The 22,328-nt window shown below is 39.6% G+C and overlaps 1 protein-coding gene across 1 annotated transcript in view; it reads right to left on the reverse strand.

Moving 5' to 3' along the window:
• SI (sucrase-isomaltase) overlaps window positions 1–22,328 on the reverse strand; it is a 1,019,699-nt gene that overhangs the window by 291,921 nt on the left and 705,450 nt on the right. Inside the window, exon 49 of the mRNA XM_069618482.1 lies at window positions 8,378–8,529. Coding sequence (XP_069474583.1) covers window positions 8,378–8,529 — 152 coding nt within the window. The remainder of the gene's footprint in view (window positions 1–8,377; window positions 8,530–22,328) is intronic.

Consider the following 22,328-nt stretch of genomic DNA (forward strand, 5'->3'; position numbering starts at 1 on the left):
AGGCATGGCAGTAGAAGGTCCAACTTTCTTTTAAGGGGTTCTTCTAAAGCACCTGTCATGCTCTTCATAGTTCTGTATAACCTCTCCTCAATTGGTTTGGGGATGGTAGGCAGTTGAGAACTTGTAGGTGACTCCACAGGTTTTCCACATGGCTTGCATGTAGTGGGACATAAAATGTTATCCCCTGTCAGATATCACCTCCTTAGGAAAACCTACTCTGGTACAAATACCAAGTAGGGCCTTAGCCACAGCTGGAGCCGTAACAGTCCTCATAGGTATTGCTTCCGGATACCTAGTGGCATGATCCACTACAACTAGGATAAACCTGTTGCCTGAAGATGTGGGACGGTCAAGAGGACCAACAATGTCAATCCCGACAATCTCTGAAAGGAATTCCCACCACTGGGAGAGGCACCAAGGGTGACACATTGTTGGCTCCACTCTTGCCAGAGGTTTGGCAAGTGTGGCAGCTCCTGCAGATTTGTCTACTTCTGAACCCATCTTGGGCCAGTCGAAGTAAAGAGAGAGCCTTTCCTTGGTCTTCTTAAAACTTAAGTGACCAGCCAAAGGTATCTCGTGGGCTAACTGCAGAAACTGGAGTCGGTTCACTAGAGGTACTACAAGTCTTTTGCAGTCTCCAAGAGTTGACTCAGTCAGTTCACTGTAGAAGAGGCCATCTTCCCAGTGCAACCTATACTTCCCAGGCTCAGTCCCATTGAGCTGAGAAGCTGCCTGTAAGCGAAGACCTTCAAGGGTAGGACACTCTCTTTGTCCTTTGCTGAAATCTGCCCTGGTGGGTCCACCTTCTGCCAGTAAAGACTGCAGCTCAGGATGGTCAAAAGGGTCAAGATCTCGTACCAGAGCAAGATCTTCTTCTAGATCGGTTTCCTCAGTATCTAGCTGAACCATACAGGGTTGAACCTCACACTCAGCCTCAGCTGGTGGAGGAGTCACAGATATGACTTTGGACAGTCTTGGAGATGTCCTTCTGGGCACAGGAGTGCTTGCTGGTTTCTTGCTGGTAGACTTGGGTTTCCCCTTTGTCTCTTTCTGACCTGCGATAGCAGTAAGTAAGTCCTGTGGACTTGGGGTGATAGTTTCCTCTATCATGTCCCCAGGAGAGCCTCTCAAGGTTCTCTCCCTTGCAGACCTTGTGAGCTCCTGCTGCCTTCTGCTGGGGGCCTGGGGTTACTAGACACAACTCCAAGAGTTTTAAGGTCATTACCCAGCAGGATCCTCCCAGGCATGTTATTTTGCACACTTACAGGTATTTTGACAGTCATGTCATTACACTGGATGATAGCTGGTAAGTGGGGAACCATTTGCACAGGGCCACCAGCTAACTTGGTTAGGTGTTCGGGTGCCTTAGCAACATCCTCCACCTTGAAAAACCATTCATCAACCACAGTTATGCTGGCTCCAGTGTCTCTGATGGCAGCGGTTTCCTGACCATTCACAAGAACACTATCTTTGTAATACTCTTTAGTATTATCTGGGATTGAGTTATAAACATCTAAGTTCTGTTGTTCCCAAAGACCCAAGGACACTAAAGAAACACTAGCTGAGACTCTCATGGGGTCATCAGCTAGTAACTGAAAGTTTCCACTGGCTATAGGTTCTTCATCCACCTGGGAGAGGAGGCTAAGGAGACAGTGTGGATCCCTGAAGGTTTAACCTTAAATCTGGAATCCCTTTTCACATGGTCAGTTAACCCACAAACAAAGCATTTTCCCAATGCTCTCTGTAATTGGGGCTTGTTCTGACCTCCATCTGGTTTGGGACCAGATGGTACACTAGCCTGATTCAGTTTCCCTTGTGGCTTACACTGGTTATGTTTGGGGCCCTCTTTTGGATAGGAATTATTGGAATTCTCTTTGTTGTCTTTCTTTGGTGGCTGCTTTCCATCATCCTTTTTCTGAGTTGCCCCTGAATCCTTGTGAGTAGCCTGTTGGCAACCATAAATCAGCAGCCTTAGCTAACTTCTTAGGATCTATCTCATTTGAATCAGCCAAGTGCTGTCTAAGCTCAGGAGAGCAGACATCAAAAATAGACTCCAACATTACAAGATTCCTCAAACCTTCATGAGTGTTCACTTTGTAACCCTTAACCCAACCATCTAAGTTTTTCAAACATTCACACACCCAGGTAGCCCAAGGGGTACCATCATGTTTTTTGAGAGTCTAAACCTCTTAAGATACTGGGAAGGGGTCCTCCCAAATCTAGCTATTAATGCTAGCTTCACACACTCATAATCCTGTTTATCCTTCTCCCCCAACTCCATTACAGAATCACTTGCAACAGGGGGAAGCCTAGAGAAAAGCCAAGGAATCAGCTGATTCCCTGAGATACCTTGAATCCCATAATTGTACTCAAACATTGCCAACCAATCCAAAACACCAAGTTTAGTCTCATACATACCAATCATTTCCTTTGGCATACAGGGTCTCTTAGGGCTGGAAGACCTAGAAGACTCTGGGAGAGAAGCATTTCCTAAAGACAATTTCTTCATTTCTAGTTCATGATTCAGCTCCATTTCTCTGAGCCTTAACTCTTGATGTTTGATGGCAGTTTGTGCATCAATACGTTTCACTTCCAATTCAAGTCTCATTTTCTCAAGTGCAATAAACTCAGGAGTAAGTGTAGGACCTGTGGGGGTCCCTGTGGACAGAGGTTGTGCTTTCTGAGCAGGCAAAGGAGTTGTAGGGTTTCCTAACAAGGACTCATCTACGTCTTCTAAATTAACACTCTCAGAATCAGAAACATCAGTATCCACATTTGCTGGAGGGGTAGGTCCTTCTGACCCACTCTCCAGACTTTGTTTTCCCATTGACTTTGCAATCAATTCAGATTTCTTTCCTTTACCAGAGAGACTCCTCTCCCTACACATGGTTCTCAAAACCTCAGCAGTGTAGTTTAAGAAACCCTCTTCAGTGTAGCTTTACATATTTGACATGATTTCTCAGTTAAATAGAATTAGTGTTGTTAGCCTTCTGGTTAGTTGAACCCAAGCAACAGCAGCACTCTAAGTGTAATCACTCTACTTCCAAATCCCACCGGTGTCACCAGTCTTAGGCAGAATCATGTGCAGTGCCCTTAGGGACCACTACACACAATTAAGACTACAAGTGGTAATACAAGTTCACCTTTGGTACAAGCCTGTACTACTATGTTAAAGTGGTAGCAGTAGTGGAGCAGCCAGGCTTATCTCAAGAGTATGTGAGCAGCAGCAGAGATTACACAAAGGGACCACAATTACTGTGACTCAAGCAAACACTGACTCAAGGTTTCAGGTAAAAAATATAAGTGCATTTATTTTTTAAACCATCTGTTATGAAACACAACACTTCTATTAATTCAAAACCACACGTAAAATACACTACAACCAACCAATTCACTTGGTACAGTATAACTCAAGGTTAGTACCATATGTCTTAACGGACCAGTGTTGTGAAACAAAAGACATTACCGGGAATACATATGCGATCACTTTTTGACAGTAATGACAGTTCGGTCTTACTAAAGATACGCATATCCACGGCAAGAAATGTTACCGGGGCAAAAACACACTTAGCACCTGAGTTAACCAGAGAGAGTTGGGGGCAAAAATCATAGGCAATACTTTTGTCAGGGCAGACAGAATCAGAGAAACTTGTTGACAGAAATACAAGAGTCAATAGGCCGGAGCCAGTGTCAAGTGGAACCGGGTTCCTGTTGTTGAGGATCACACAGTCGGACAGTTCAAGATTCAACATTGCCAGGAGTACTTAGATATTGTCAACAGACGAAGCAAAAGTTATTAGAAGGAGGGAAGACAAGGGCAAGCCTTGGAGGAGGAGAAAAGGGATTCACCCTAGCTCCTCGAAGAAGAACACAGTACCTTATTCAAGGAAGAAGCTGGTGCCACATCAGTTGTTCCTGGTAGTTTCCTGCAGACCCACGGTTCCTGGAGCTTCGGCAAGAAGGAGGACGTCTGGAGGGGTCTGCACCACACAGGGATGAAGCCAGCAGCAGCAACGATGAATAAAAGGTGCGCTCCTTAAGAACAGGAGAGGCTCTTCAGATGGCTATCCGGACCACTACAGCAGTGTGCAGAGATTTCGACCAAGAAGAGTATCCTCTGGCTGTGGAAGATGAGCTGGTTGACCCCACCAGACTCAAGGGAAGAAGACTCCGGAATGGATATTCTCTGGTCGTCGAAGGGTAGATAGCTCAGGACTGCAGCAGGGCTTCACCAGGACAGGATAGTTGTAGCAACCGTCTTCTTCTCCGCTTCTCTTCGGTTCCTTGTAGTTCCAGTGGCGACTCTGACTTCCAGCCCAAGAGTCCTGCCTTTTATGCAAAAATCCACCATTCACGCAGCCTGGCTGTCAATCACGCAGCAGGGGGGTTGTCCAGCCCGGACAACCACCTCAGCCAATCATGGCAAAGTGCGACTTGGGTTTCCTAGGATACCCTGTGCATGGGGTGACTACACCCCTCCCTCACATTCAGCCCACCTAGAAACCCAGGCGCCTATAGGAGGGCTTCTTGGCAGAAGTCCGCCAAAAGACAGTAAACAAAGAAGGCAAACCTGGTTTGCCATGCAAAGTAAAACACAAAAAGGACTTTAACAAAAAGAAATGGCGAATAAACCTGACCTGAGCTAAAAGAAAGAGTATTTGGTCAAGCGGGTTAATGTTCGAGGCTAATATAATAGCCTAAAACAGTACCACGTTCATATATTATAGACGCGGTAGAAACGTTACGGTAGATACCACTGCCACCAGCCAAGTCTAAGTGTTAAAAGAGCAAAACAAGGCTCTAGGAAGTACAGATAAAAAGAGCTAAGAAGTAACCCTTTCCAATACTCCATGTAAGATGGTGTGCACTGGATCTGTGGGAAAATGACTATGTAAACTTAATGGCAACTTTACCCTTTTCTGGGGGACAGTAGTCAGCCCCAGAAATTGAGTCGTTGGGAAGTCTAAAAGACAACCCTGTGTAACTGCACTGAAGGTGCTGTGTAACATACAAAATAATGCGGCTACTGAAGTGGTTTACTCCAGAGTCCACAATCACAAAAACAGATGAAAGACACATGGCAAAACATGGGTAAGAGTGGGGGAAAAGCTCACACTCTTACCAAGTGAAAAAATAAACTCCAGAAATCCAGAAAAGCTGCTGGGGTACTCACTAGGTAAGGGAAATTAGCCATCGAATGAGAATTCTCCCTAACAAGGATCATCACTGAATTCATGTACCTGTCCTGCACCACAGCACGACCGCCTCCTCGCACACGATCTGCAACTCCCTGTCTGCACACGTCCACAAGCCAGCTCCAAACAGGACGGCCATCCTCAATGCCAAACTCTCCCTCTTGTCCACCCGCTCTACACCTGTTCTAACAGACCCTTCCTCCCTCCCCCTTAGAGAACGCTTCTTTCTGCTCTTCCAACCCTATCTCGAACGAGGAGCTTGCAAAACCACTATCTGTCAGCCGACCCTCCAGCTCACCCCTTCACCCTTGTCCCACCTCTCTCCTCAAAGAAATCTTCATCAACACCTGTGCAGGAGAATTGGCAAGGTCCATTCTCAATTACAACTCTGGCAATTTCCTAAACTCCTTCAAAACTGTGCATGTCAAACCTCAGTTTAAAAAAGCATCCCTCAACCCTCTACTGCCCATCAACTACAGGCCAATCTCCAACACCAGATTCCTGGCAAAACTCATCGACTGCATTGCTTACTCACAGCTCAATAGCTTTGTGGAATCTAACAATTTACTTGACCTCATTAAATCAGGTTTCAGTCCGTGCCACGGAACAAAAACCACGCTGATCTCTATCTGGGATGACCTCAAAGTGGTGGCAGCCTCAACAGGATGCACAGCTCTTATTCTTCTTGACCTCTCGGCAGCGTTTGACACAATCAACCACATGATCCTTCCTGACAGATTGCACACCTTAGGAATACTTGATTCAGTTCTCTCCTGGATCACCTAATTCCTCTGTAATAGACAGCAAATCACACATCTACCCTATTTTCTATCCACTGCACACCCAGTAAACATTGGAGTACCCCAAGGCACCTACCTCTCTCCCCTTATCTTCAACCTTTACTTGACCCCCCAGCCCAGGATCTTCCGTTCAAACAACCCCACTTGCTTTAACTATGCAGATGACACATAAATCATCCTGCAAATTCATAAATTGACCATCTACTCCAGCCCTGACCTAGCAGCATGTCTTTCAGAGATTGACCACTGGATGACGACTAACCATCTCCTTCTGAACCCAGATAAAATGGAGATCATGGTATGTGGAAAACCTGTTCTATTCCCGCAACCAACTCCCTGGCCACCCACACTCAGCTCCCCCACCCGCGACCACCACCACTGTCAAAACACCTTGGCTGCACAATGGACTCAAACCTAACTCTGTCTTACCACATCAACAACACATCCAGAGCCTGTGATTTCCGCCTTAGGCTCTTGAAGTGTATCTTTCCTTATCTCACCTAACCCAACAGACTGGCTGCAATTATGCCCATTGCCACGTCCAGACTTGGCTAAACAAACTCCCTCTGCCTGATTGCACCGGCCTACTAGTTAAACAAACTTCAAAGAGTCCAATACTCGGCTGGCAGACTGCTTCTCATATTGGGCCAAAGGGATCATATCTCACCGTCTCTCCGCACCGTACACTGGCTCCAAATTGGATGCAGAGCCACCTTCAAATTGCTATTTATTACCCACCGAGCGGTGCAAAAAGCATGCCCCAAATTCCAGCAAGGAAGGAATATGCCTTACCACCTGACTTGGATCCTTAGGTCAAGCACTGCCCTCCTCCTAGTGGTCCCCACCTACAATTAAGCCAGGATCGGAATGTCAGCCTACTCAACCCTGGTGCCAACTTTGTGCAACTCACTGCTTCTCCGCATTAGACAAAACAAAGGCTATGGGGGTCATTATAAGGTTGGCGGTAAGGGATACCGGGCACCGGTAAGGAGACCGGTGCCGGTAATCCCTTACCGCCCTACTACAAGGTCCCTTAGCGGGTCCTGCACTACGCAATCAGTCCAAGAAGTCACTTGCCTGCTAATTCTACTCACCGGAAAATCCAAGAGCAAAACTAGATACCGGAGGGCCATCTATCAGCTACTCTGCTAATCACACCTCCAATGAATGTATATAGCAGAACGTATGTATATCTTGGGAGGATAGCTATGGGACAATGTGCTCGCCTGGGAAGCAAAACGACGCGGAGCAACACAGTTTTGAACCCCGGGTCCGCTCTTACAAACTTATGGGTATTAAGCACATTATAAATAACCAATTATAATTATAATTTACCTACCGGTAATCAATCTAGCAGAACTAGCAACTCAAGCCCTAATATCACTTATGAACTTGATCATGTGCGCTGCAAATATGCACTAGCTAGCAATCCAGGAAATGCACTTGCTTGCTTGTCCTCCACATTGGGCAATCTCTATGGAGAATTATATAGCGAGAAATATTCTAGCACATATTCTTTGCTAATCCCAACTATCTGGGAATTTCCTACTAGAACTACCTATCAGGGATTCTATTTAGCAGAACTGCCGACCAAGGACATCACTAGCACCCATACAGTAACAGAGACAGATCTGCCTGCCAGCACCGATCACTCGTCGCCAAAACAATCTGATCATTCAATCTGATCATTAAAGAAACAGGGAGACCCCACAACCTCGAGAGACACTGGAAGCTGAACAGGAACAAGGTCCCCCTGGGAAAAAACACAGACATTCAAACATTCCATGCTAAATCTTGCCTCTGCACCAACAACACATAGAATGCAGATACAACCCTCAATTAATTTGTCCTAGCTGCACACATACCTACCTGTAAATTCACCTCAACAGTCTTTAGAATGCAGCTAGACCCCTTGAATTCAGCCTAGCTGCACACATAACGTCATTCTCAAGCACCAGCGCCACCAGAATGCAGATACTATAGTCAATTTAGCCTTGAAACACACATTCTAATGATCCTACACAACCACTGCATCACACCTAGCACTAGTATCCAGCTGCACACCGCCTATTGCACACTGGCTGCACACATACCGAGAGGACAGAAGCACATTTTTCTACACTACTCTCTCTACTAACCTGGACTGCGGTCCCCGAGGGCATACATCCCACAGCGCTTTGGAACCATAAGTATTGTAAAAGGTGCTATACAAATGCCAAATAACATATAACATTACCCTTCTCCAAATATCATTTTGAGCACTTTTCTTTTCTGAGTTGACACAGCATTTTTGTTAATGTACTTTGCACATTTTCACGAGATTCCTACTTTGCTCCTCACTGAATTAAGAATCACTAGTAACAAGATTCTTTTGCGACTTACATGACCGTCCCTGTGCTCCTCCGCCGGATCTGGATTCCAAATGGGTTGTTCAATATTGTAACATCATAAAGTCTTTCAGCAGTGGCTTGGGGACTGTTGGGCGTATTTAGCGGCACTGGTACTTCATATCTTGCTTTGCTTGGATCATATATCTATGAAGAAATAAATAATTGTCTTTTAAACCAAATGGAAAAAAGTTAAAGAAATTAAACAGTGATTACTGGCAAGTACACATTGAAATATATAAACACACCTGGAATGCTTTAGAAATCATGTGTTATTAGGGCTGGTGAATAATATGCCATCAGACTGTGCAGATGCATGTTGTTGCATTCATGGCATAATAAAATAACACATTTGATCTTGAAACAAAGTCAAACGTTAATAGACACGGTTTACACAATCTGCATATCAGTGCAAATGTTGTTACATATATAATAGTTATCTGCAACATTTAAAACAAGACATGTTACTGATACCTTAAAGAAAATGCAATACACATATATTTCTTGAAGGTTCTTTAATCAGGTTTGTCTCCGTGTGCCAAGACAGAGACAACCTCTCCTTTTGCATACCAGTCCTTCTACTCCCAGTCACTGAAACTCACTGCTCATGTCCATTAAAACACAACACCGCATCCTGGGTTTTTGCAGCTACTCATATTCATTGGAGAATTGCCTCGCATTTCGGTGATGGGTTGTTCTAGTTGGCTTGACCTGACAAACATGCACATGTATTTGTCTCCTCTGCTATGGCACAGAGAGGTAAAACATGAGAGCAGACCTTCCCGTGTTGGTACTATCCCATAGAAGCGTTTATTTTGCCTTTCGCCATGCTCGGCAGAGGGCCACCCCGACAGTGACTAATGGAGAAATTGTTCAGTTTCACCCGATCTTTGACATCTCAATCCAGAGATGGACCTCTTACTTTCTATACATCAAGAGAGGGCCTCACTGATGATGCCCAACCAGGCCGAAGAAGACATCTCTGACTACTTTCGGTGCTATTGCTCAACGGATATTCACAACAAATGCTGTGTTGTCATATGCAATTGGTTATTTCTCCTCACGTATTGAAACTAGAGCTACAGTGTGATTGCAAAGCCAAGTGAGTGAGAGCCTTTCCTTAACATTTCCCAGGCCATTCCATGCATGCGTTCGTGGTTTTTAATCAATGCCAGCATACATTCCTGCCTCTGCTGATTTTCATACTATCACTTCCCAAAAATCATAATAGCAACCTAATGGAGTGGGACTCCAGGATGGCCCTAACATATATTATTCATTACTCTTTAAAACATTGATGGCAATTCCAAAAAAAAAAGAAAAACAGAAATTTGCAATCAAAAAACCACGTTCAATGTTAACTGTTTGATATTGGTGCATCCTTAACTGATGGTGCACTAAACCAACCATCATACGTTTTTCATTGTCTCCCTGTAATATGATAGTTTCTCCCAAATTAATTTTCAGGAGTCTATCTGAATGTACTCCTTAAGATGAATGTTCTGACAATAACCAATGTAATCTACCCCTTAAATATCCATGGGCTCTTACATTCAACCCTCAATCAGCATTTGCAATACCTCAAATAACATACAACTCCGACTGTACTATTAATATTTATTCTGCACATATGGTATAAAAAACTCAATCTGACATGACACACGATTTGTCTGAATAAACGTCCCTAAAATTCACAGTTACTCACAATGTGCATCCTTGTCTATATATATATATATATATATATATATATAAATATATATATATATATATATATATATATTCGCCAGTTATGGTAAGCTAAGCAACCATAACTCGCGCCACCACCGTGCACTGCTAAGACTAACACCCAGGACATCAAAGATGACATCACAAATGTCATTGATGACATCACTGATGACATCACATGTCTGGCTCACTATTTTTTCTTTTGCTGACATATCTAGGCCACATGGTTTTCTTCAGTAACAGTCAGAAACTAAGAATTTTATTTTATTTGTAGACGTATCCTTCTAGTAGGTTCTTACAGTAATTCCCTTAAAGTACAGTCACATCATATGAAACATATACATATGGGAAAACACAAGCTTGAAAGACAGCAATCCTTTTTGTGCATAAAGATAATCACTAGACTTATGAGCACTTTCTGATAGTTCTGTTTTTTTTTTATGGCTGTACTTTCCCTGTATATGGTCATATTTGTATACATTGTACTCACACTACTTTCCTTAGGTTCCAATCACATCAAGTGATACATATACATAGGGTAAATAGCAGCTTTGAAACAGAGCAATCATTTATTTGCATGAAACTAATCAGTTAAATTATGAATTGTTAATGCTACTAGTTGTGCTTTTTTGCTAACTTCACTTTCCCTGTATATACCCATATTGGTATGTGTTCTTGTGTCTTTGTGTTTTGTATATAGTCATGCAATTATGTAATACATGGGTTTTATTAGCTACTTATTACATATTTCACAGAACACAAAAATCTATTAAGAAAACAATTATCATTTCATTATTCAACATATTAACATTACAAATATCATACCTTCATCTTGTACGCTGCACACAATGTTATGTTTCTGTATGAGTAGCTTAGTATACTAGATAGAACCCCATGATAGGATGCTATTTATATCAATGCATCGTTCAATGCACTTATTAGGGTATTTTTCTTGCAATGATTCTTGACACTTTTTTCGCAACATAATAAGAATCCCTTCTACACATATTTCATGAGAAGTACATACACATGTGATGTCATCAGTGATGTCATCAATGACATTTGTGATGTCATCTTTGATGTCCTGGGTGTTAGTCTTAGCAGTGCACGGTGGTGGCGCGAGTTATGGTTGCTTAGCTTACCATAACTGGTGAATTTCAAGGGTTTTTCGGTTTTACTTGGAACCATAACGTCCCTTTAACAAAGTTTTTTTCACTGAATTTCATAGGTTTTTAGTAGCGCAACTTAACCATAACGTCCCTTTAACAAAGTTTTTTTCACTGAATTTCATAGGTTTTTAGTAGCGCAACTTAACCATAACGTCCCTTTAACAAAGTTTTTTCACTGAATTTCATAGTTTTTTAGTAGCAAAACTTAACAATAATGACTTTGACCTTATATACATGTCATATGGAACTGACTAGATCTCTTCTTATGAACGTGATGTCCGCAAACTTATTTAATGTTCGCGGACATGTTCGGAGAACAGTACCACTACCTAAAAACTGTGGGGTGGGGTGGGGGGGATGTTTGATTGTTATATCATAATATAGGAACATTTAACAAATTCAAAAAGCAGCACACAAACACATTATATATAGTAATACATAAGAAATGTAACCCATATATGTAACACACTAACCATTCATTTAAATACAATATGTTCTGAAATGGAATATACCACAAGAACATACATTGGCTTCCAACATAATTACCTCACAGACACAACAGAACTGAGAACAAGACCACACCCACTGAATACATAGGACTTATCTTACCAGAAATAGTAAGTGTACTTCATTTTACTCATATATTTATAAACTTTCTGTATTAGATTAAAAAATATATTATCTTTTCTTTTTTTTTCTCACAGAAATGTCTAGTACTCTGGAATGGCTAGAGGACAATTTCCCACATGAAGAAATGTCACAAGATAGTGAAACTAATGGTAAACACGTTATAATATATTTAAATATTATTATTTTGTATACATTTAACATATATATATTTTTTTTGTACAGAGCATAACAAAATAGAAACTACCTCTGAAGAAGCTGTTATGGAAAACACGCTTGACAACATAAAAGAAAAAATTGATTTACTGTTGACCAATTTTAATAATTTGAAAACTTTTGTTGAAGATCATTTTAAAACAAAAACATCATACCATTGCCCCACATGTACTTGTCCCTCCTCACCATAGCCCAGTCAATTATCCACAAACCCTCTCCATAATCCAAAACGTTTTGATGAGATTTCCATCCCTTCTTCACCTAATACCAATCATGTTGAAACCCCAAATTCTCCTGTTTTTGTTTCTGTTTCTGCCTCACCTTCTCTGTCATAAATTATTAATATATGTTAAATAAAGTTTAATTTTTATATTGTATTGTGAATAGTTTCCGTTTTATTTTTTTAAAAACAATAAAAGTGTCCGCGGACAGTGCGAGTGTTCTGAAATGTTCGTACATAAACGAAAATGGAGGTGTCCTGAAGAACACCACACCTGTTCGTACTGTTCGCTAGCAAGTTGAAACTGTTCTAAGAACACACGTGGTGTCCTGAAATGTTCGTAAAGAAACAAAAATTAAAGTGTTCTAAAGAACACTATATCTGTCCGTAATGTTCGCTATCAACTTAAAACTGTCCTAAGAACACAATTGGTGTCCTGAAATGTTCGTAAATAAACAAAAATGATGTGTCCTGAACAACAGTACAACTGTTCGTAGTGTTCGCTACCCAATTGAAACTGTTCTAAGAACACAATTGGTGTCCTGAAATGTTCGTACATAAACTAAATTACAAGTGTCCTGAAGAACACTATATCTGTCCTTCCTGTTCGCTACCAAGTTTAAACTGTTCTAAGAACACACGCGGTGTCCTGAAATGTTCGTTTCACGTGTGACGCACTTTTAATTACTTCAGAACCCGAACAGTGTCCGTAGGACATCAATGCGCATGCGCTAACCAATCTCTGTGCACTTGGTGTCCTGCGGACAGGCGCTTCCTTCGCAGACTAGTTCGCAACAGATCATATGACCGCGCCCACGCTCATCGTGTGTCCTGAAATGCGGACACTGTTCGTGTCCCCGAACAATTTAAAAGTACATTTTCAGTTAATCCATAATATTTTTCAATAAAATCTCACCATGCCACAAGTCCCACATAGCAATCTTGAGTTTCTATATACCTTTTGAAACTTTCCGATCCTTTTTTTGTGTTCGATCTGTCCGCGCACAGTGCGCATGTCCGCAGACCGTGCACAAGCACCCCTATAAAAGACCACGCCCAAGAGCGTATTCCCATTGTGTTTCTGGCTATTCTTCAGAACACAGTGATTTTTGCTGCCACCTGCAGACTACACCATCATCGAGATGGCATCCTTGGCTGCTGAACTGCCACTTGGTGCTGCACCTGCTTCAGAACCACCACCACCCCCTCCACCACCACCACCTCCCCAAGGGCATGAAGAGGGGAACAGGACTGAGGATGCGAAGGAGGAAGAAGAGGATGATGAGAATGAGGTAGAGGAAATCCCTAATACCCGCACTAGGCGTGAGACTTGGGTGTGGCGGTTATTTAACATTCATGGGAATGGTCCTAAGGCTCATGCGAACCATGTTACCTGCAATGAGTGCAAAATGATACTCAGTCGCGGGAAGCACGGTAACTACAGCTTTGGGACCACTACAATGAATCGACACCTGAGGTCATTTCACTCTGGGGCTATTCGCAGGGTTGTACCTTGCGAAGAACGTAGCAGGTTGATTTCCTCTACTTCATCCTCTGTTTCTGATCCTGTCACCACAAGGACCACCTCTGTGGGACAGCGTCTTTCTCAAGCTGCCTCACAGGCCATACAGAATGCTGATGACCCTTACCTTTCGAGGGTCACAGTTGTATGTATGTACTGTGACTCAGTGCTCTGCAGGGGGGAGCGACTTCGGAGTGCTTTTGAGACTATCGTCTCAGAGCACGAGAAAACCTGCTCACTACCCAAATAAAACCCACTCTACATCTTCCTCTCTCAGCTCGCCCTTTCTTATCCCTGTGGTTGGTGTCCCCCCCCTTTACCCTCCTTTACCCTCCTCTCCTAGTGTGTCGTGTCTGAAAAACCAAAATAAATACAAAATTACAAAAATCAAAAAAAAATAAGGCTCTTTTCAGAGCCGCCTTTCCCAGTTAAAAAATAGAAGTGAAAATAAATGAAGCAGGGCTCTTTGTATTTTTTAGAAGTCCGCGGACAGTTCGCGAACATTAAAAAAATTGGGTTGCTACTCCATCTCAAACATTGTAATTTTCTCTGGAAAGAAGTGGTGGCTCTGAAAAGAGCCTTTGGGTGGTGTTTGTAAGTCAAAAATTGTAAATGCTTAACATCTACTTCAAAATTGTTGTTGTAATTCCAAAAAAGGTTGCAATGCATTTTGTACATTTCTCAGAAAAATCTGATTGCCAGCATAAGTAAGATGGACTCCATCTCTGCGAAAAATTTATGTACTACAAAACATATTTTCATTGTGAAAAGAAGACATGCCAAAATCTCTTAGAAAGCCACAAACAGCCTTATTAACATTGCGCCTTGCTTTTTCCATTTGTGGACCAAATGAAGAAGAACGAAGCCACATTTGTCTCTGCGCAATCCGTGAAAATATCACTTGAGAATTAGGAAACATGTCCATAACCTTCCTAAGTCTTCTTTCATAGCAAATTGCAAAACAATTCCAGTCACATGTCCTAAACTGTTCCCTCCACAATGAATTACAATTATGTCTGGATGTTGCTCTGTCTCCAAAGTAGCACAGAGAGGTAGCAAGTCCAATCACTTCATTCCACGTACTCCATGCCAGTGTACTTCCACATGTGGGAATCCAAGATCTACAGCTACTCCACAGCTTTCTGCATGCACCTTCAACCAATGTATCCACGAATCTCCTAAAATCCAAACAATCTGTTTTCTGAAACACACAGCAATAGCTTTCTTTTCTTCTCTCAGCAAAAAGAGTATCTGAGAAAATCTCTCCTGGCACAACACACCCACCAAACTTTCCTGACCAATCCCTTTCAGTGCTTATTCTCATTTGCATGACTTCTGAACCCAAAAATCCCCGGATGTAACTCCCGATGTCCGCAAACTACCGGCATGTCCGCGGACATATCGTAACATGAACAGCCCTTCTACCATTTCCACTACACTTTCTCTGCCATTCCCTCATTGTATGTACCTCAAAAATCACATGACCATGCACCAATCACATTCAAGACCTCTACATCTAACTGCATCATCATAGATCAGCACTGCAAATGTACTCGGAATCTCTCTGAGTACAAGTGTCATATCATTGGCAAGCAGCATCTACCAGAAATACTGTACAAGTCTTAAAGATTTCTACTTGCAGCTCCATGCATATCCATATGCATGAACACAAACTTCAGGTATGCATATTTTCTGTATAGTAGATGAACACATTTTCAAACAGACTTTTACCTTGTAAAATCTGTAAAATGAATTTACTGTACTTTTTTCAATTTCCTAAAATCAGCTATCACTTATAAACCTTTATACTTTTTACTTTCTTTATACACACACACTCAAATCATGTTAAACTAACATTTTTTGAATGAAATATATAGACTACATATATTCAAACAAAATTGCATGCAAACATAATCTATGTTTAAACCTTTATAAAAATACTTGTACAATTTCTTATTTGTTGTTTTTATTTATTAATTTACTTAATTACTTTAAATTAGACATGACATTGAGGCGCTATTACCTAGAACAGTTTACTTACAGAAATAGTGGTATTCACTAATATATTATAAATTTCACAAGACATAGTAAAGATATTTTTATTTTGCTACAGTTAGTCATTCAATACAATTTGTTCATTAAGAACATATCATATGTACTGAACTGATGCAATGTATCTTATGTAAATAAATTAGTTTAATGGTTTTACAGAAGGCACTGAGGATTTCAATTACAAAATTCAATATCTAAATTAAAAACACTGCTATATACAAAGAAAGTTACTAATTTGAAGCTTTTACAATTGCAGTGAAGACCAGTTTCCTGAAAAGAAGCAGCCGAATTCGAAGAAGAAAGAAAAACTAAGAAGTTACCTGTTAATTTAAAAAAAAAGTAAGTACAATTTCACCATAATATTTGTATTATTAATGAAATATACAATAACATTAATACGAGCTATTTTGGTTTCTAAAAATAGAGATTTTGTACCATTTTGACCAAAAATGTCCATGTCTTAAACAGCGATTTACAGCCAGAATGGCCCACAAATTTCTATTTTTGGACACACAAATTAGCCAACTGAACCACTACAATTTTCATATTATAGAACAAACAACTGTTTTAATTGTATACATTAGATTTACTATTTGAACTTTTCCACACCACTAGCTTACTTTTTTTTTGTCATCTGAACCCCAGTTTAGTAACACATAAATTCAAGAATACCTATCCCTACTAGTTTTAGTTCCCAATGCACAATCACACACCATTACATACATCTTTATCATCTTACTCAAACACTCATGCACACAGCACACATACATTCCAGAACACCCCTACCCATATCTTCTTTATTTTTTTCAACAGACCCTAAAGAATGCCTACCAAAAGTCAAGTCCGTAGAAAGCAACGCAAAAGTAGAGCAAATGAAAATAAAGGTGTCCAACATAAACATCCATCTCTAGCAGAATTTGTAAAAAAGTTGAACCAAAACAGCTAATACAATCATTTAGTGAAACACAAGAAGTTTCAAGTACAACAACTTCGCTTCCTCTATCGAAATGTAAAACAAACCAAAAAACAATTAACAGATAATCAGCTATCAGTACAGATAAAACTACTTCTTCAAATTTTAATATAGTGCAAAGTAAGCATACCAAGAAAAGTATTTTAGGCAAAATATACCGTCACAAAGTCCTTCAAAATCTTATAAAAACAGGAGAGAAATCAGGTTCAAAGCTTAAAACCTATCGTAGGAAATTAATCTTAGAAGCATTGATGGACAGTGCAATTCTTCTCAAAAGAAATTTATTTATTTTACTGTTAAACAAAATGAAACCACTAACAAAACTAATAACTAAATTACAAAAAAGGCTTCTCAATAAGCGAAATGTCAACAGAAAGAACTTCTTAAGTATCTGCGGAGGTGAATGGAATCACACTACGAGCACAGAACCATATTTTAATGAAGAAGCGTACAAACAAAAGCAAACAAATACAATTGCCATAAATAGCAGTGGTCGAGGTTATGAAAAAGTGAATAATACCATAATGGAACAAGAAGTACTCCTTACTAAAATATGCCCTGAAAACTTAGAATTACCCCTCCATTCAACTGAATCAGAACGTCTAGTGTACAAATGGCCATGCACGTCAATGTGTAACATTCCCAAACAATGTTTCAAATCTTTACGCCAATTCCTCAATAAATATGTAAAAAGCAAAGACAAAATCAAAATTAAATTACTGCAAAATATAGATACCTGTCCAGTGCACAAGTACACATGACTACAAGGACATTCATTGGCCTGCATTACAGGACCTACTTGTAAAACCACTTTCCATGATATCAAAAGGATATCAACACATCATTCAACTATAAGAAATCTAGTCTATAAACTGTACTATGCTAAAAGTCCTGCTTTAGCACTAGCAAAGTTAAATAACATCCTTCTACATGGTACAGCAAAAGACCTACTTGAAGAAATTCACTATATCCAGAAAAAATATTTTGGAAGTGAAAGCCATTTACAGAATGAAATAGCTTTAAACCAATTAAGCAACAATTCTACACAGGGCAACCTTTTGCTAAACACATACAAAAAAGAAATACTAAAATTTAAAAGTACATCAGCTGAAGTACCAAACCATGTATGTGTATGTTGCCGTAGAATTGTTTATAAAAGTAACACAAAAACTGTGGACCTATCATACAAAATAGAAGACAATGAAGATTCTAAATGGTTTGAATTAGCTCTCTACCTTGTAGCAGAAAACAAATATGAAATAACTCAGCCCTTAATACTTTGCAGTTATTGCACTACAAAACTTGACAACAACCAAACTCCTTCATGTTCTATCACAAATAATTTGGAATTATACCCAGTACCAAAACCTCTACAACAACTTAATTTATATGAGAGCATCATAATTCAAACAGTACACCCATTTCAAGCAATAATACGCCTTCAACCAAAAACAGCAAAATTACCTCCCTCTGAATTGGTAAAAGGCATTTGTGGAAAAGTAGTTTATTTACCATTAAATCTAAAAGAAAATGTGCATACACTAGGAGTGCAACGTCCAATGCAGCAATCTTTAATTATATTAGTAAATGGAGTACCTACAAAGGACAAAAAAATATGGCAACAGCTGGTAGATTTATATAAAGTTAGACAAGCCTTCCAATATCTTAAAGAGAATAATGAATATTACAAAGAAATTAATATTGAAGAAAACTTGAAAGATACAACTGAAATAATTCAAGAAACACAAGAAGCTGGTCAATTTGAGCTACTAGATCCTGCTACAATATCAAATACTTTAGACCATTATACAATTCATCCTTTGCACTGTAATGACACCGTACAAGATGTACTGGAAACTTACCAAATGCGTCAAACAAAAGGATCGCCAATCAGTATATGGGAAAAAAGTATAGAAGCACGTGTTTTTCCTCTACTCTTTCCTACTGGCAAAGGAGGAAGGTATGATGATAGACCTATTCAAATATCAGCTTCAGAATACCGCTCATTACGGATGTATTCTGAAGATCCCAGATTTAGACAAAATGTGGAATACATATTCCACCTACTCTTTGAAAGTGAACTAGCAACTTTATGTTACGGAGTTGCACACATATTAAAATCAGGATCACACTTTCAAAATATGACAGCTACACAATTATTAGAGAAAGTGCAACAAAAGGATGAGGTTTTACAATCAAATATTACAAATCTATTAGCAAATATGCGTGCTACTAAAGAGTACTGGTTTTGACGTCATGGAGATGTACGTTGTATGATCAGAAACCTTGGCCCACCCACTTGGTTTGTTACATTAAGTTGTGCAGAATATGCATGGGAAGATTTACATGATTTCCTACGCATATCAAATAAAAACAAAACAAACATAGATATTCTAACACCTGGAGAACTTTGTTCTTTGGATCCTGTTAATGTTTCAAGATATTTTCACCATCGCTTCATTGCTATGCTACATTTTATTTGTAATAAAACTGTTCCTCCCCTTGGAGAAGTGCAACACTTCTTTTGGAGAAAAGAATACCAAGCCAGAGGAGCACCACATATCCACATGCTTTTATGGATTAAAGATGCTCCTAAATTTGGTCAAGACAGTCATGCCACTGTTTTACAGTTTATTGAAAAATATGTCACTTGTGAAATTCCATCAGAAGCCACAAATAGTGACCTTTGTGCACAAATTTTACAATTTCAAAGACACAAATGTGGAAAATATTGTCGTTGCAAATACAAATACTACACCAAATGCCGATTTGGTTTCCCTAGACCAGTTACAAATACAGGTCAAGTAAACAACCTCATGTCTTCAGTTAGACATAGTGTTAAAGGTAAGTCACCTAAAAATACATATTACATAAAAAGAAAAGAAGAAGAAAAATATATCAATGATTATAATGCAATCATTGCCCACTTATGGAATGCAAACATAGATGTGCAGTACATTGCAGACAATTCTACTGCAGTTGCACAATATGTCACAGCATACTTAACTAAAGCAGAAAAGACAGAGCTCCAAGACCTCTGGAATGACCTGTCATCAGATAAAACAGTATCTCAGAAATTATACAGCTTGGGCATAAAAATGCTCACCCATAGAGAATGTGGATCTTATGAAGCAGCTGATCCTTTAACTGGTACTTCATTGTATGGTAAATCTGAAAATATAGTATGGCTAAGTTTTGGTCCAGCTAAATCTAGAAAAAGAGTTCTAAAATCATATGAAGATATAGAAACAATAGCCAAACATGATCCCAACAGCCAAGACATTTTAAAACACAATTTATTGGACAAATACTACCCAAACAGAAGTAATACTTTGGAAAACATGTGTCTATACCAAATAGCCCAAAACTACACATACAAAAATAATATGAAACCTGATGAAAAAAAAGGTAAATATAGAGTGACAGACTGTGAAGGCAGCTTAGTTAAACTCACTAAACCAAATTTAATTAATCATATCAAATTGTCATTGAAGACTCCTCAACATAAAGAAGTATATTACATGTCCCTGCTACAACTCTTCAAACCATGGAGAAAAGAAGAACAATTACTAGATAACTATGACTCATATGAGGATGCTTTCAAAGCAAATGAAAGCACTATAACTGATGTAAACTTTACACAGTACAAAACAATGTTGCACAATGAACAGCAACATGAAGAAGAACTCCAAGCCCAACTAGATAAGGATACTCCTGACAGTAGTCAACCTTCTGTAACAGGAAGCCAAGAACCACTGGGAGAACCACTAATAACAAATGAGGCAGAATTAGCTATGATAGAAGTAGAAAACACCATGTGTCAGTATGAAGATAAGGAAGACTTAACTATACTACAATCAAAACTAAACAATGAGCAAAGTAGCATTTTTCAAGAAGTAACAAAACAAATTTCACATGGTGTAAAACATGAAAATAAAGAATGTTCCTGCCATAATTATAAACCTATACTACTGTACGTCAGTGGTGAAGCTGGTTCTGGCAAAACATTCCTAATCAAAATCATTAGTAAGTTCCTTCAACAATTGACAAACAACAAACTGTCAGCTGTTGTCACTGCCCCCACAGGTTTAGCTGCCTACAACATAGGTGGTGTTACATTACACCGATTACTACTATTACCAGTAGAACACCAGAACAAATTAGACTATTACAAACTTTCTGCAGAAGCTGCAATGGAATTACGCAGAGTATTGAAACAAATGAAAATGCTACTAATAGATGAAGTGAGCATGGTCTCCAACCTGATGTTAGCTTTGATTCACCTCAGATTACAAGAAGTACTCAAAACAGACTATGAAGAGCTCTTTGCAGGAAAACACATTATTGTTTTTGGAGATCTGCTTCAATTAACACCAGTAAAAGGTGAACCTATTTTTAAAACATTAGTGCACAAACTCTGCCGTAAAACTGTTGGCAGCATTGGAAATGTCAACCTTTGGCAACATTTCCAATACATAGAATTAACAGAAAACATGCGCCAATCTGCAGATCTAACTTATGCCAACATTTTAAAAAGTTTGAGAGTTGGTATACTTTCTAAAGAAGCAGAAGCAACATTGAAAACCCGGCACATTAATGCACTTTATGGCGATAATGCATGTGCTACAGATGTTATGGAACAATTAGCCCACAAAAATGTCAATTGCATGGCCTTAATGCCAACTCTTGCAAGCTGTCTCAAATTCAATGAAATAATGTTAAGTAAAGAAATGCAACCAATAATGGAAATTAGCGCCACAGACAAACTAGATGTACATGGTATGACTCTACCCATGTGTGACCAAGCCACAACAAGACTAAATAATTTAGAAAAATCAATCTCAAACACAGCAGGCTTAGAATAGATGTTAAAATTATCCTTAAATTGCAGAATAATGCTTAAACGTAACCTTGGTGTGGACCAAGGACTAGTTAATGGAGCACTGGGTACAGTTGTTGGTTTTCAAACATACCCACGTGACAACAAAATTCAGTTTGTCAATATACTCCTTGACAAATTTTCAGAAGTAAAACGGATAGGATGCTGAACAGCTAGATTCCTTCTCTTCAAAGATATGTATGTACGCAGAGAACAATTTTCTCTAACTCTTGCATACACAGTCACGATTCATAAATCACAAGGTCTTACCCTAGACAAAGCAATGATAGATATTGGTAACACAGTCTTTAAAGAAGGCATGAGCTACGTAGCACTATCACGCTTACGTACACTTGACGGTCTATTTCTAATCAACTTTGATGCAAGTTAAGTAAACGCTGATATTCCTTGCATTTTAGAATATAATAGACTTCACTCACTATACACTCCCCATCTAAACACATATTCTGTTCCACAAAAACTACAACGTTGTAAAAGAAAACTAAATCAAACAGAAATGCAACAGGATGTCACTGCAAATCCTCCAAAGAGAGTAAAAGAAA

The sequence above is a fragment of the Ambystoma mexicanum genome, chromosome 10, assembly GCF_040938575.1.
Source record: "Ambystoma mexicanum isolate Mex_15411 chromosome 10, UKY_AmexF1_1, whole genome shotgun sequence".
Lineage (NCBI taxonomy): Eukaryota > Metazoa > Chordata > Amphibia > Caudata > Ambystomatidae > Ambystoma > Ambystoma mexicanum.